Genomic DNA, 15,830 nt, shown 5'->3' with positions numbered 1-15,830 from the left:
ACTCTTGTGCAACACATGTTCTAGTGCCAGAGCATTTTCTAGGGAGGAGAAATGTTCTAGAAGATATCAAAATCTTTCCTTCCCTGCAGTCAGCCCTTGTTCACATGCCCCTGACTCTGAGACATATTCCTCCCAGTGCCTCAGCATCCTTCTCCTGCTTTACGTGTTAAGTGTTCCCTCACGACCAGCGTATGTGCTTCCTCTGAGGGTTCTAGCCATATGCTCTCACTGTCATATGTGCATATTACAGTAAGACTCATTAGACTGTGTAACTGTGATTAATTTGTTGTCTGTCTCCTCTACTAGATTGTGTCTGAGTTAAGATCTGAACTTTTGTCTGTGTACTTGATACTTAGTGACAGTCAGCTTTTAGCAAATGGTGGTTATGGTCTGTGTTTAAAATGGGACATTATTTCACTTGGGTTCCTAAAATAATTGTTCTGGCAAAAGTGAATTCTTTTTAAAAGATAGGAACCAAAAGCTACGGAGAAACCCTGTCTCAAATTTAAAAAAAAAAAAAAAAAGATATATTTAGTTAGTTAGTTTGTTGTTCTCAAATGATTTAGATCAAGGATGCCTTTTTTCCCTCCTATTTCGTCTCTTAATGATATTGAAGTAATGTTGAATTAGAATGTGACCAGACTGCCTTGGTCTTCAGAGATGTTCCTTTGGTATTCAAAGATGACACTGTGGACCAGTATTCACCTCGATGCTTTTTCTCATTCTATAGGATGATGCAAATAAAAATGGTGGCAAGTGGATTATTCGACTTCGGAAGGGCTTAGCATCTCGCTGCTGGGAAAATCTAATCCTGGCCATGTTGGGGGAGCAATTCATGGTTGGGGAGGAGATCTGCGGGGCTGTGGTCTCTGTCCGCTTTCAGGTAAGTCAGCCCAGGCCTGTGTTCTTTCTTGTGTTGCCAATGCTATTCTCATTGCTGCTTCTGGTGGTTTGATAATTCATTCTGTTCCTCCCTTAGGAGGACATTATTTCTATATGGAATAAGACCGCCAGCGACCAAGCAACCACAGCCCGAATCCGGGATACTCTTCGGCGCGTGCTTAACCTACCTCCCAACACCATTATGGAATACAAAACTCACACCGACAGCATCAAGTACGTGTTGGGGGGTTTGGGGGGGAATAGGTCCCTGAGCTTAGCAGAAGTAGCTCCATAGTTGGGCCCAGACACATGTGGTCATACATGACACTGACTTGTGGAGTAGGGCTTTGGCCACTTGCTGAAGTTCTTGTTAGTGAGGCTCCAAGGACCTACTGTAAGGGATTGTGAAGCAGAACCCCAGTTTTCCTGCCTGGGCTGGCTTCATTTTTACAGGCTGTCTTATCTTTCCTATGCTAACCACTATTTTAAAATGAAAGACAAAGCTCTTTCAGAGGTTTGGTTTTTTGGGTTTTTTTTTTTTTTAATGGCTGTTTTTAAAGACAATTTGATTGAATAATAAACTCCTCTTCCCTGCCCACCCTGACCCCACCTTTGCATGTCTGTTTAACCTGTTAGCTTTAGTCTGTTTTCTTTGTCTTGGGAGATTGACTTCTTATCAGGGATGGTGACTCTACTTTCTATGTTTAGAACTCAAGTCTAGAGGAAGTAGGGTTGATTGTGAGCGAGGAGAACGGAAGGAAGGAAGGTAGAGAGTCATAGGACAAAGAAGACAATAAGTGTTGTCCACTTTGGGAATAACTGGTAAGGGCTTGCTCCTTCAGGGTTAGTGACAGAGATAAACTCAGGTCATTATGAATAGGTTAGGGGAGTGGCTGACAGATAGTCTCAAAGGAGGATGGAAAGCCAGCCAGGAGTCAGGTCTCTTTATGTTTATTGTCTCCTGTGGCCCTGAGTCAGTATGTGCCTTTGGCAAGTCTCTACCTCTCTGTTTCAGTTTCTCCAGCTATAAGATAAGAGTACAGGAATAAATAGTAAGGCGTGGTAAGGCTGGCTTAATCTTTATAACTAAGGGTCCTTAGAGCAAGAAAGCTCTTACAGGGCCAAGTATTATTGCTGTCATCATTAGTACAATGTCATAATCATGCCATTCCTGTTCAAAACTAATAGTGAGCCAGTAGTTGTGTTCAGCAGGGATACTATGTGAGACTCTTTCCCATGCATTCACATATGATGTTGTGGGTGGAGTTTGCTTCTACCAGCTAGGTGCCAGTTTTTAACTGGGAGTACTGCCATGGGAATTGGTCTGATATCTGATGGCTAGCTCTGACTCACTGGAGCGACCAGCACTCATTTCCCATCTATGGACCTGGTTGCTTGTCTCAGCAATCCTGTATCACTGCTATTTTTCTTAGAGTAGGTCTGTCTTACTCTCTGCTGCAGGATAGACTAGTGTCTACCCTCCTGCCAGGTTTAGTCCAAGCTCTAAAGGTCTGCATCTTTCCCTAGGATTCTTGTTTGCTAGGTTCCCATTTAACCTGGTTAGGAAAGGGAAAAGGTCGTTCCATTCACTCCCCACTGTTCTCCCTTTCTGATACCTGGAGGCAGTTCATCTTGACTTGTAAAATCCCATGAACAAGTCCTTCCAGGACTTAGAGCCTCTGGGACTCCTGCCCTGAAGCTGTAACACCCTCCTCAAGACCCAGACGTCACTTTCCCTTGCTCCCCACTCTCTTTCCTCTCCCAATGAGCTACCTTTTGCACTTCCACTAGAATGCCAGGCAGGCTGGGCCCCCAAAGGCTCCTTTTTCAAAACCTCTGGAAGCCGCGATTGAATGTGCCATGACACTCTCCCTCTCTGGATGGCACCATCATTGAAGCTGGCATCATCGGAGTCTCTTGTTCTGTTGGCGTGCCACCTGGAAGACCCTTCTGTCCTGGACAAGAGGAACGGAAGAGCATGTTATGCTTTGAAAACAAGCTGACAGCAGCAGCTCCAACAACAGCTGAGATCACAAATAAATGGTGCTAAACCAGCTTGTCTCATGCTCTTGCTCTTTATGGTGCATCAAGATGTGGCCTTTGGATTGACTGTCACCATTACCAAGGGATGGCACACAGACTTCTCCATGCAGGGCCATTCAGGGAATCCACAAGCCTATTGTGTAGTCATATGGTACCTTATTCTTGGACTCTTGCGATGTGTCATAAGGAGGTGACATCTAACAAAGTAAGCCCCGACTGCCTGGTGCTCAAGTGTATTAGTTTGCATCCAGTTAGACCAATGGCTGGCCCAGAGTAGCCGCTGAGTTCAGGTCCAGCTTGAAAGTCTCTTAAGGTTGGAGAAGGGGTATTCTTGGCTTTTCTTTGCTAACTTCCATTTGCTTTTAGTTCATAGAAATCTCTTGCTTGGAGCTAAAGCCCTGCTTCTGTCTGTCTGTGGCTGTGCATACATACTTTTTTTGCTTTGTGCTAATGGGGTATTCTCTCTGGTGCCAAAACCGCTTGGCAGCCTCCTCCCTTTCCTTGCAGAGTAGATTGTCTTTCTCTTTGGTAGTCTTGCTTGGTGAGAGCCCTTCCTTCCTCCTCCTAGCCCAGAGTTACTGTGCCAGCTCTAGTGTAAGAGGTGCCTTCATCTTGGGGAAATTTGCCCCTGAGGTAATCTGAATGTACACTTGCCTTGTGAGTACTGTGGCTTTGCCTATGTGTGTGTGCAGCTTGGCTTTCAGGCCTTACTCTGCATGCAGAGTTTCAGCAAGCTTTGTTAGCTACCCCCAAAACTAAAAATTAAAAAGCATTTTTGTTGCTTGAGTGGGAAGTAACTACAAGGTTGAGTTTTCCAGAGTGCCTTGTCCAGTCTGACAGCAGCACACTCCTTAATACCAGCTGGTTGACTTAATCCTGGTCTTTGTGTGACCCAGGAGTCCACAGAACACACAGTGAGACCTTAGACTCTGTTCTGGGAATGTTCGTGCCAGTGCTGCTTCATCACATCCAAATTGACGTATCTAGAAACAGGAGATTTGCTGGGATGCAGAAAGCCTGTCATCTGTTGAGCACATGTCAAACACTGGCTTTCTTGGGCCTTCGACCTTATCTTTCACCATGGGGTACGTGTGCATTATAGCTGTGCCAGCAAATAAACTTGATGCCACTTTCCAGAGTTGGTGCCTGTCAGCAGCAGACTGAGGTGAGACCCCTTCAGGTGCCGGCCACTGGTGAGGTGTCAGCACGGCTGCCTTGGTCTGTTCCTTGTGGCTCCCAGCATCCACTGAAACTCGAGAATGCCAGCAGTAATGGCTGTCTCCCACGTCCTCTGGAGATGAGGGTAGCTAAGAGTGAAGGGCATGTGTTTAGGAGTTGCTCAGCTTCCTCACTCAAGCATTTCCCCAGCTTTCTGTTCTGTGTTTCAGCCAGTTTCTAGTGTCTGTCACCTGTGTGTCTTTCCAGCCTTCCCTGATCACCCTGCCTGCTGTGGTTTTCTGTAGCATTGCCCCACAGACAAGCTCCTTTGCTTGATCCTTGTGCTGCTCACTATCCCTAAGAAAGACAGAGCTTACTCACTTGTGTTCGTGCCAGGTCACAGCTCTGGAACTTGCCATGTTGTCCACACTGGCCCCTAACTCACATCAGAGTACTGGGATTAGAGGTGTGTGCCACCGTGCCCAGTTCATGCCTAGTTCATGGCTCCTCATCATGAAGCAGATTTGTGTTTTCATAGGTTTGGGTCCTCACATCAAATGGCTCACTCCATCCTCTATTTGAGGAGAAAATTCATAACAGCCAGAATTCTGGGGCCACCAGGGTACTGCTATCCCAAAGGTAGTAAACACAGCATTGTCTTGTGAGAAAATTGCTCTTTGGAGTTGCCTCACTGATTTCTTGTGCATCTGGTCTGGAATAGCAAAAGGGCCTTCTTCCCATAATGGAGCACAGTGCTGGAGAAGACTGATGGGATTTCTCTGCAGAATAAGGGAGAAGGAGAGAGACGGGCCAAATGTGGAGACTTCCTTTACCTGGTTGGCTGTCATTGTATTTCAGCATTGGGCTTTAATATGCATATGAGGGCCAGCGCACTCTGTCCTAGTTCAGTCATAACTTGGTGGTAGTGGGCCACTTTAGATTAATGGCTGCCTAACCTTGCATTGTACGCTGTGCCCAGTTTAGCAGGTGGCTGAACCCCTTTCTAGCTGGCTGAGAACAAGGCACTGGTTCCTGTAGGCTTTGGGCAGGGGTAGGGAAGCATGGACTTACACATAAATGAGGTCCCTCTGAGAATTTGCTTTCTGCTAAGTGAGATGGGATCAGTTGCTGTCACTGGATCTGCTTAGAATTCCCAGTTGGCTGCATTAATCTCTGGTGTTTGTTTTTAGATGCTCGAAGCATAAGACAATTTTTAGGATAACTTTAAAGAAGGAAGTTTTGATGTTACCTAATGTACTTGGGATGCCAGGGGAAGGGAAAGTAACTAGAAAGTCCCCTCTGGTTGGCCTTTGAGAGTAAGAGTAAGTACACCAAGTGCTATATTTCTCCTGAGTCCATGCAAGGAAGTTTCCAAACCCAGAGTCTCCATGTTTAGTTTAGTTTAGCTTAGTTTATTGAGTGTACTAGAAGGATCTCCAGATCTTCACCCAATGATCTGTTGTTAGGCAGGTGTAGTAAGGATGGAGCCTTCTGGAAACAAAAGAAAAAATGTGATGGACTTCAATCCTGCTCTGTAATTCCCTGCTGACCTCTAAGTTACTTACAGTGGAAGTTAAATCTTGCTGTTAGAGAAGTTCCCAGGTCACTGTCCAAACACTGAGTTTTCACTCGCAGTGGAGCTCTCTCCACTGTCCCTTAGGAACCCAGAGTACAGCTCATCACTGTCTCCACAAAGCTTGGAGCTAACAAGTTCTGGCGTGCTTCTTAAATAGCCTTAGATTTCCCTTTGAATAAACTAGTAGCTTTGATAATATTCTGGGGAAAAACATAAATACTGCTATTTTGCAGAGGGAAAATACTGATGAAACTGGGACAGACATTACGTAGTCCTTAATAACTTTACTTAGTTTTGAGACGTGATCTCACAATGTAGCCCTGGTCATCCTGGAATTTACTAGATAGACCAGCTGACCTCAAGACTACAGAGATCCACCATCCTATTTCCCAAGTACTGAGATTAAAGGTGTGTCCCACTTTACCCAGGTCCCCATTCCTTTTTTTTTTTTTTTTTTTTTTTTTTGTAAATAAAGAAAAACTGCCTATAGTGCCTGGTAATGAAATATATTTTAGTACTTATAATACTAAATGTGTAGTGAGAGGCATGATGTATTGTCACTCGGTAGTGTTACTACCTTAAACCAAGAAAAAAAATAGTTGCCTGGGCTGGTAGTACAGCCTTTAATCCCAGCAATGGGGAGTAGAGGAGGCAGAGTTCTTGAGTTTGAGACCAGTGTGGTCTACATTAGCAAACTCTAGACTGGCATTAAGTGTGATATATAGTGCCTAGGATAATGACCGCTTTCAAACTGAAAAGTGGGTAGGACAAAAATGCGAGAGAAAATGGGGTGGGGAGAGATCCCAGAACACTGGGGGATCTGAAGTTCTCCTTTCTCATGCAGCAGCGCCTGGCGACCTGTTTGTGGAATACTGGCTGTGCTGTGAGCTGAATGTGCGTCCCTCCACTCCCACTTCTAATTCCTTCCTAATCACATTTCTAAATTATGTTCACCAAAATGTGTTAATCGGCATGCGGTTGTAATGGGCTGTGTTAACTGGAAATGTTAGCTGCCATGACCCACACATCTTAATTCTAAAGATAGGACTTACATGGATGTTTTCAGAATCAGATAGACTCTGACATATTTAGCATCTCAAGTTTAGAAAGGTTAGAAGGTTAGAAAGGTGAAAACAGAGAACATGATCTATAACTGGATTGCGTCTTTAGTGATAATGCTGGTGCATCCCTGGCTTTACCCTCAGGGTCGGGCCCAATGAAGAAACGTGGCTTCCACTACCTGTTTCCTGGACCCAGTGCAGCAAAGGCAGGGACGGGTGCCCTTGCTGAAGCAAGATGGACGTGTTTGTGGGCATGGCTGAGCTTCAACTCTGACCTCAGTGGTCCCCTTTGCCCCTGTTGAAGGAACACTGGCAAGTCCTCAGGGGGGTAGTGAAGGCTAGACTTCCTAAGGAAAGCAAACGGAAAGTGCCAGCTGCCTGTCGGTCTAAGAGAAAGACCTCACCACTCTACCCAGCTCCCTGTGTTTCCAGTCAGCATGGAGGGTGTCGAAGTGGGAGGTGGGCTGATGGTGTCTGCTCTCTGTTCAAAGCGTCTGACCTGAATGTGCTGTTTTTTTTGTCTCTGGTTTACCAGGGCCTGGGAGGAGTTTCATGGCCTGGTGAACAGCAGCGGCCGCTGATCGGACGCTCCCCCTCTGTCTCTCACACTCAGGGTAGGGCCTTGTCTACCTTCTCTGTAACCCCATGACTTACCTCTCAGCCATAGGAGCCCTCTTCCCAAGGGGATACCCTTCCCATTTGCCTCCCTGGGTCCTGTGTTCAGGTCAGCAGACTTCCTGCTTCTGCTCCCATTTAGCTCTGTGCACCAACAGATCTGAGCTCTCTTCAGATGGTAACTTTTCATGAGAGTAACTGCACCACAGCGTCCTATTTTGTTCATCTATGGCCATTTTTAAGCCATCTCCCAATATTCTGTAGCTAAGGGACAGTTCCACAGGCCCCAGTATGGGTTCGGTGAGAGGTATGTTTCTCATTTGCTGCTGCCACCTGTCAGTTGTGAGGAAGCAGTGTTGTAAATTTGGTTTCCACTATGAAAGTCAGCAGACAGGTGGATTTCAGGGTTATGACCTTGGTGACATGACAGAGATGGACCCCAGAGTAGGAAAGGCTGGGCCCACTCCAGTGTCTGCCTACCTGAGTATTTGCAGTTCATCAAGTGTCTAGTCCATATGGGTCTCTAGAAGAGGGATCGGAGTAAGTTTAGCTGAAAGGAGAGGAATATTTTCCTCACTTAGACGTCAGGCACCATGAACCTCTACAGTAGCTGCTTCAAGAGCCCTCTTGCCCAAGGAAGGATTGAAGGTTTCCAGAAAAGTAGACCTGCCACTCTCAGATGAGCTAAACGAGGTTACACTGTGGGGAATAGAAGCAGGCAACTGCAAGTCTGGGTGCTGCGTGGTGTGGTGTGATCTAGGAGGACTAGTTGCAAGATCCCTGAAAATGGATGGTGTTTCCAGCTCCCTTTTTAAAAAAAAAAAAAATAGGAGGTGGGCAGGGTGTGTGTGTGTGTGTACACAACACCTTAGCTGTCTGCCTTCACTTCCACCTTGTTTGAGGCAGAGTCTCAACCCCAAGCTAACTGGTCCAAGAGCTTGCAAGAGATTTTACTCACTCTGCCTTCCTTATCGGAACATGAGGATTACAGACTTGCACCATCCTGCCGGGCTTTTTATGGGTTCTGGGAATCCAGACTCAAGTTCTTATGTTCGTCCAGCAAGCACTTTGCCTACTAAGCTATCTTCCCAGCTCTTGTTTTGATAGGGTTCTCGTAGCCCAGATTGGCCTTGAACCCACTGTGTAGTTGAGATAACCCTCAGCCCCTGATCCTCCTACCTCCACTTCCTGAGGGGTTGTATTATAGGCATGAGCTACCGCATTGAGCTCCCTCTCCCCACCCCGACCTTAATAGCTTGATTCTGTTATAAATTGAGTTTTGATCAGTCATAGTGATTCACACCTACACTCTTAGCAATTAGAAAGCTGAGGCAGGAGGATTGCTAAGAGTTGAGACCAACCTGACCTACATGTGAATTCAAGGCCTACCTGGGTTATGTTGCAATCTTGTGTGTCCTCCCCTGCCTCCAGCCCAGGGGCAGGTGTGGGGGGGAGGGTGTAAATTCTTTTTTTTTGTTTGTTTGTTTGTTTTTTCGAGACAGGGTTTCTCTGTAGCTTTGGTGCCTGTCCCGCTGTCCTGGAACTAGCTCTTGTAGACCAGGCTGGCCTCGAACTCCCAGAGATCCGCCTGCCTCTGCCTCCCGAGTGCTGGGATTAAAGGCGTGCGCCACCACTGCCCGGCCCTAAATTCTTTAAATTAGAAAGTTTAAATGACTTCTTCCTTCACAGACTCTAAATTCTTCCAAGTGAAATACCTTTGACTTGTCTGGAAGAGTCATATTTTTGCATGATCACTACTGTATATTCCTCTTTGTAGCCCTCCATGTCTTTGTGCACTTGATGGTTCACTGAGGAGCATTCTAACTGAAATCCAAAACGCCCATCACAGTACCGTAACAAACCTGAAAAGACCTCATAGTCCATCTCTACTGGTTGGATCTTGCTTTCAATGAGAGAGGTGTTCCAAGATGTAGACACCTGCCACACAGCATCTTAGCCTCCTGTTTCTTTCTTGCTTTGCTATTTCCCTATACAAATGGATCATGATCTGTAAAGAAAATTGATAGAAAAACTGCTGTTTAGATAATCCTAGCTGGGCAGGGTGGCACCTTAGCCCCAACATGGCAGAGGCAGAGGCAGGAGGATTACTGAAAAGGACAGAGTGGGCTACATAGTATAACCCTTGCCCCCACTCCAAAATAATGAACATGGTGACTCATATATATGCCCCTAGCACTTGGGAGACAGAAGCAAGGGCATGAGGAGTTCAGGGTCATTTTCCCTTACAGAGCAAGCTCAGAACCAACCTGTGCTACATGATCCTGTCTCAAAAAACAAAACCATATGTGCATACATCTTAAACTTGTAATTTTCCCCAAATTACTTGCTATGTTTATATGTTACATGTTTATACATACTGAGACTATTTTCTCTAACTTTGATTATGCAGCCGTGGCTTTTAATGAATGTACACTAGGTTGATGAGTGAACCCTGGCTGCCTGATCACTGGACTAGCATGGACAGAACAAGAGTGTGTGTTGCCTGTCAGGGCCGCTGTCATGATTGTTTAGTAAGACACGAGATTAAAATTCACTCCCATTGAACCTTGATTTTACAACTGTGCCAACTCTTCAAGGAGAGAAGAAGGTGGCAAAACCACCCACCAGGGTAGCCCACGGATAGCCAGGGATGAGGCAGGTGTACTCAGGGTAGCAGGTCACGGTGAACAGAGACTTGCGGGGGGCAGCATTCACCTGAGGACCCAGAGTCACTTTGGTGCTACCATTGGCACAAGTGCAGAGATGAACACTTGCAGAGGAACACATCCTTCTGAGATGTGTCCCTCTGCCCAAGGAGTTAACCCCTCCCTTAGCCCATTGTCCCCAAAGTTAGAACTTGAGTTAAGTGACTTTTGAAGCAAAGAAAATTAGAAAGTCATTTGGGAGTATTTGGACAGTAGTTTCCCCAAGGTAACTGGGACTATGAAATTAGAAACCAGTTTGAATGGGAGTCTCTGGTGTTTCTGAGATCTTATCAAGACCATATAATTGAATTCATAAGAATTCTGCTGATTACCTCTTGGGCTCTGGGCCTGGGTACTCAGGTGTCCATATGCTCAGGCTACACTGCTCAGTCACACACCGCCACATCATGGCCAGGGGGCTAGTTGTTAATGTTTCGTTGTTTGGGTGATTGGTTGGTTTGATTTGGTTTTTGGTGGTTGTTTGTTTTAGAAGAGCAGAAGCACAAATAGGTGTATGGCACTCACCTATAATCTTAGCACTTGGGAACTGAGGCAGGAGGTCATCCAGGTCTATATATCAAGTTCCAATTCAGCAAGGATCACATAGAGCCTGTACCCACAGCAAACAAAGGTAAAGGAGAAGAACGAGTGCAGGAGAAGAAGCCACTGACAGCCTCCGCCACTTCCTTTCTTACTCTCCTGTCACCTAACTTCTTGTTCTATAGCCGGAACCCGACTGAATGTAGTTCTTAGTCAGGGAAAAAGTAGACATTCTAGAATTACTTTGGGGAAGACTGGTCTACTGCCATAGATCTTGCCGCAGTCCTGCTTCAGCTTGTCCTGGCAGAGCCTGCCACCTACCTTCATTGCTCTTTGTTTTTCTATTAATCTGGGAAGAGGCTCCTGGGTTATGGCTCTTCTAATCTTCCTTTTCCATCTTGCAAACAGACCTTCAGATGATAGGACTGCTTAGGTTTTCTTACTAGAGAGAGGCCTCTGATGGGAAGTAACTAGACTGCTGCCTGATTGTTGAAGGAACGTGGAGCAGAACTCTCCAGTGGCCTGCACAGAGGGAAGGGCGTTTCTGGCCCAGCCCCAGCGCTGATGAGTATTTCCCTGAGCTCCTCTTCCTGCCCCCTAGCTGTGCTAGATCCAGAGACTCAGCTGCCCATCTCCTTATCCAGGAGACAGTCCTCTGCCTCTCTTCCTGAGTTGGAAAGTCTGGTCACTTTCCCACTGCCCCGCCTTCCTGTTTGTTCTCCCAAGAGCAGACTTGTTTTTGTCCAGCCTTGTCTGGGCACAGAGGCGGCTCTGAGAGGGAAGAAGTGGGGCAGAGCACACTTGCTGTGGTAGGTAAGTTTAGCAGGTGGTACGTGTAGAAAAGGTGTCATCTGAAATGTGGGCTTAGTGACATAGCACACCAGCTAAGAGTTCAGAAAGAACCCTTGAACATCACTTCCTCATGTGCTCCTCTGTGGCATGGTTAAGGTTCCTTAGCATCTTTTGCTGGCCTCTTGTGACACCCCAGGAATCAATGATTGACAATTAACCTTGTGTTCAGCTGTTTAGATGCAAACAGTTGATAGGTGAGCCACAGGGTCATGTGTGTCAGTTAAGAGAAAGGCCAGTGGAGTTTGGAGTTTCTTCCCAGTTCCCTCGAGCAGCTCACCCATCTCTTGGCATATAGAACAGTTGATGTTTGATTATGGGGCTCTTGGTCACTGTCAGCTTGTTTTCAGTAGCCAGTGGCAGTAGAGAACTGCCATGTGCATACTCCCTCTTCATTGTTGATTTACTCTGGACCAGTTGTCAAAGCCCAGTTACATGTAGCAATGTTAAGGAAGATCAGTTAGTGCTACAGCGACCCTTTAATGGAAGAGGAATTGACTTCAGAAGCCTGAGAAATGAGAGTTTGTTTCAGAGTTTCTGGTGCATTTAAACTCAAAGCCCTGGGCTAGGGCAGCAGCTGATTGGACCTTAAAGTCCCTGCCAGGGAAACCCATGGGATTTTGAGGTTCAGGTGATGTGAGCTGCTGAGCTGTGGCTGGATTTCTAGACAAGACCGGTGATCAGGGCTGCCTGCACCCAGTAGAAGACACATAAGACCATACTGGGGCCGGGCAGTGGTGGCGCACGCCTTTAATCCCAGCACTCGGGAGGCAGAGGCAGGCGGATCTCTGTGAGTTCGAGACCAGCCTGGTCTACAAGAGCTAGTTCCAGGACAGGCTCCAAAACCACAGAGAAACCCTGTTTCAAAAAACCAAAAAAAAAAAAAAAAAAAAAAAAAAGACCATACTGGGGCCACATCCCATGTTCCTCTTTCAGGAAAAGCTTTTCTGCTGGTAGCAGGGTCACCCTCTGGAGATGCTGTTCTGTTTTAAACTGGGTGGGCTGTGGTGGGTGGGGTTTGTTTATTGCATGGTCTGATTGTGTCTTCCTCCCTGTTTCACCTGCCCACTTGCCTTTGGGCCCCTGTTGTCCCACCTTAGGTGACTTTGTGTGTTCCAGAGTTTCTTTTTTTTAATTCTATATTTATATTTTATGTATGAATGCTCTGCATGCCTGAAGAGGCCATCAGATCCTATTACAGATGGTTGTGAGCCACCATGTGGGTACTGGGAATTGAACTCAGGACCTCTGGAAGAGCAGCTAGTCCTCTTAACTGTTGAGCCATCTCTCCAGCCCCCAGAGTTCCTTAAGGTATTATATCCAGGCAGATGAATATGTATGTAGCCTTTCTTCTCGCCCACCTCCACTGAAGATAGCTGTTGTGTACCCACTGCTGTGTACTAGAGATTGCCGGTTGATCTTGGAGATGTTTCCGTATTAGCAGAAAGCTTCTCCCTTTTTAAAGCTAGTGTCCAATTGTGAGAATGTGCATGCATTAATATTTCACCTGCATTAGGGAGTTACTAACCTTTTGCCTTTCCAAGCAAAAAGCTGGCAGTTTTTGTGGGGACTTTTAAGGCATGCTGCTGTTTGATTTTAGACTGGCAGGGAAGGGCTGGGTGTGGAGAGCTGGAGAACTGGTCAAGTCCTTTCCCGTGTGTGTGTGTGTGTGTGTGTGTTTATATCTAGATGGTCCATATATTGAATACTCTTATTTTCTCCCTTTTTCTCTTTCAGGGACAATTCAAGCTTTCGAAATACAAAAATCACATTGTGAAAGTGCACACGCTGGCAATAATCCTTTTCTGTTTGTGTGTTTGTCTGAAATGGATGCGAGGCTCAGGCAGTCCTTCTGTCTGCTCACTGAAGGGCTGTACCTGAGTCTTGTCTCCCCTTCTGCACTCATTCCTGGAAGACGGACTCTGCTAGACACCTTCCAGCATTGCTGACTTTATAAAACGGGAAACAATGGGGAAATTTGACTTTGTAATAGACAAACACTTTTTTAATGGGGTTCTGTGCAGGAGTGCAGCTGTTTTCTTGCTGTGTGCTATCCAGATGCCTCTTGGCATCCTGCTGTACAAAGGACTTGACCGACCACATGTATGTGCCCTGTGCTGAGTCCGAGCTGAGCGTTATCAGTATTATGAATGCTTGCACATCCAGGAACCGAATGCCTCTTCCAGCTCTGCTGTTAAGTTATTGTGTGTTCCTCTCCCCCAAGCCTACCACTCTGAACGTGTGTTAGGATGTGACGACAGCCTAGGGTTCTGTGTTCTTTGCGCCTTACACCTCCAGTTCCCTTCAGTGGGACTCTCCTTCTTAGGCACTGCAGCACTTAAACCGTGATCCTGGGCAGCTCTGGTTTTGCTGGTATCTGCCCTGCAAGAGAAGCTGGAGAAGAATGCAGTTCAGTCAGAAGCTAGATTAAAGTGTAGATCCCCGTGTGGGGTTGGAGCTAAGGGCAGTGACTAATCCCAGCCTCCCATATGAGCGGGACTTGTGTGCTGAGCGTGGTCTGTGGGGCTTGCATGTCCCTCGTGGAGGAGAAAGTGACAGCTGGTTGGTGCCACATTACACTCTGTGTAGATCCGACAGTGCTGACATGGACATCTGAAGAAATGGCAGCCTTGCTGGATGGTTTCATTTGATGGCTGTGTCTGTCTGCTGTGGTTGGAAAAGACTTTGGGTCCTCGATGCCTGGATGTAAACAAACTGTCCAGATCCCCAATGCCCAGAAGGCTCCTGTAGGCGTGTCCTCATCAGAGAAGCTGGGTGAGCTGACTCTGGAAGCCTGAGGCCAGAGAGTTCAAAAGATCACCCAAGATCAAGTAAGAAGTGGGCAGCTACAGCAGCTTCAAGTAACTCTGAGTACTAGGCTCTTGGGAGCCAAGATGGCAGTGCCTTAAATTAAGGCCTCTCTCTAAAGCAGAGCACTGAGCCTCCGGGTCCTCATCCATGGTCCCAGGAGTTCTGACCATAGCAGCAGCTCCTTATATCCATCAGACTCTTCCAGCTTTCCAGCTCCTGAGCCCCCCCCAAGTCACTGCTGTCTGGGGATGCCTTTTCCAGAGTGCAGGGCCCGAGAGGGGAGGTCTTTCTGCTATGGGTGAAGCCATCTAAGAAGGACGTCCAGCCACCAGTGAGACTCCAGGAGCCTGAAGAATGCCTTCTGGGGTGACTGTGAAAGGCTCAGGCAAAGGCTGCCTCTGGAAGCTTGGCTAAGGCAGGGGGCCTTCACATTTGCCTGTGCTCAGGTCACCTCAAAAATTCCAAAGAGCAGACATTTGGACTTGCCTTCCTTTGGGCATCTCTGGTGTGTGTGTGTGTGTGTGTGTGTGTGTGTGTGTGTGTGTGTGTGTGTGTGTGTGTGTGTTCATGCATACATGTGCAGTTCGTTTATGAATGAGACCTATGTCAGGCCTAGTGGTTAGATGTTTTGTTTTACCTTTTTAAAATCTCATTTGTTCAAACATTTGAATCTCCTATGTTTTCTAGAGCTGCTCGTCTTTTCCCCTCCTCTTGGTATTTGACAGTTGGGCTTTTTCCCTTCCATCCAAAGTATGCTGCCCTGCTCCCATTAGAGTGAGGGTTCTCACTGTCAGGCAACATCTCCAGCCCAGTGTTCTTCAGGTGCTCTGCCTAACTGCTGAAAGGGGAAATCGGATGATCACTCTAGCCACACCACCCATTCTTTGCAAACGAGCTGGAGAAGTCTCCGTTTATTTTGACTCCATGGGCCTCTGGTAGGCTGAGATACCACATAAGGTTATGGTTACGGTATCATCAGTTCTCAAAACAGGTGGCGGTCTCCGGAGCCAGTGTGACCAGCATGATTGCTGCTAGGGAAGGGAAAGTCATGTTCGGGCTGTTCTCCCTTCTGCCTTCATGGCCCTGCTCCTCTTAGAGCCTTTCTGTTTGTCCTTTTGTCCGTGTGTGTGTGTGTGTGTGTGTGTGTGTGTGTGTATGTGTGTGTGTTTTCCCTGTGACACTGGCAGTGGCAGTACTCTTCCATCAGAGGAGTTTGTCAGTGCGCCAAGATGAATTTCCAGGTGTTTGCTGGAGGGGAAGGAGCAGGGGCTGTGACAGACTGGCGGAGTGTTGCACTTTGAGAGGATTGTCTACTGCGGGAATAAACGGAAAGTATCAGCAAGAGCAGGCTGTGGACTTGTTAATGAAGGGAAGTGGGGACGCTGGGGAGGTGGGATCGCGCGCTCCTGTCCTCCATTCGCACCAGAACTTTGTGGGGTACTGCAGATGGCACTGACACAGATTTAGTATGAAATTTGTCTGGATTGCTTTCTTAATTGTTTGAGAGAAAGACAAGTTCCATGTAGCCAAGGCTGTCCTCAAACACATACTATAGTAGAGGTTGACTTTGAACTTCTGAGTCTTCTGCCT

General features: G+C 46.8%; 1 protein-coding gene across 5 annotated transcripts in view; it reads left to right on the top strand.

Annotated features, from left to right (window-relative positions):
• Eif4e2 (eukaryotic translation initiation factor 4E family member 2) overlaps positions 1 to 15,574 on the top strand; it is a 28,018-nt gene extending 12,444 nt beyond the window's left edge. For 2 of the 5 annotated variants that reach the window (XM_057758472.1, XM_057758476.1), the window contains exons 5-7: positions 731 to 883; positions 980 to 1,116; positions 2,674 to 2,954. In XM_057758472.1, the coding sequence (XP_057614455.1) occupies positions 731 to 883; positions 980 to 1,116; positions 2,674 to 2,746 (363 nt within the window). In that variant the 3' untranslated portion in view covers positions 2,747 to 2,954. Of the gene's footprint in view, positions 1 to 730; positions 884 to 979; positions 1,117 to 2,673; positions 2,956 to 7,255; positions 7,335 to 13,166 lie in introns of those variants that run through there. The other 3 variants (XM_057758478.1, XM_057758483.1, XM_057758474.1) reach the window with 3 other exon arrangements.
• The last annotated feature ends 256 nt before the right edge of the window (positions 15,575 to 15,830 follow it).

Source organism: Chionomys nivalis, chromosome 2 (assembly GCF_950005125.1).
Source record: "Chionomys nivalis chromosome 2, mChiNiv1.1, whole genome shotgun sequence".
In the NCBI taxonomy this organism is placed as follows: Eukaryota; Metazoa; Chordata; class Mammalia; order Rodentia; family Cricetidae; genus Chionomys; species Chionomys nivalis.
The sequence above is the reverse complement of the archived record's forward strand: the minus strand, read 5'-3'. Positions and strand labels throughout refer to the sequence as shown.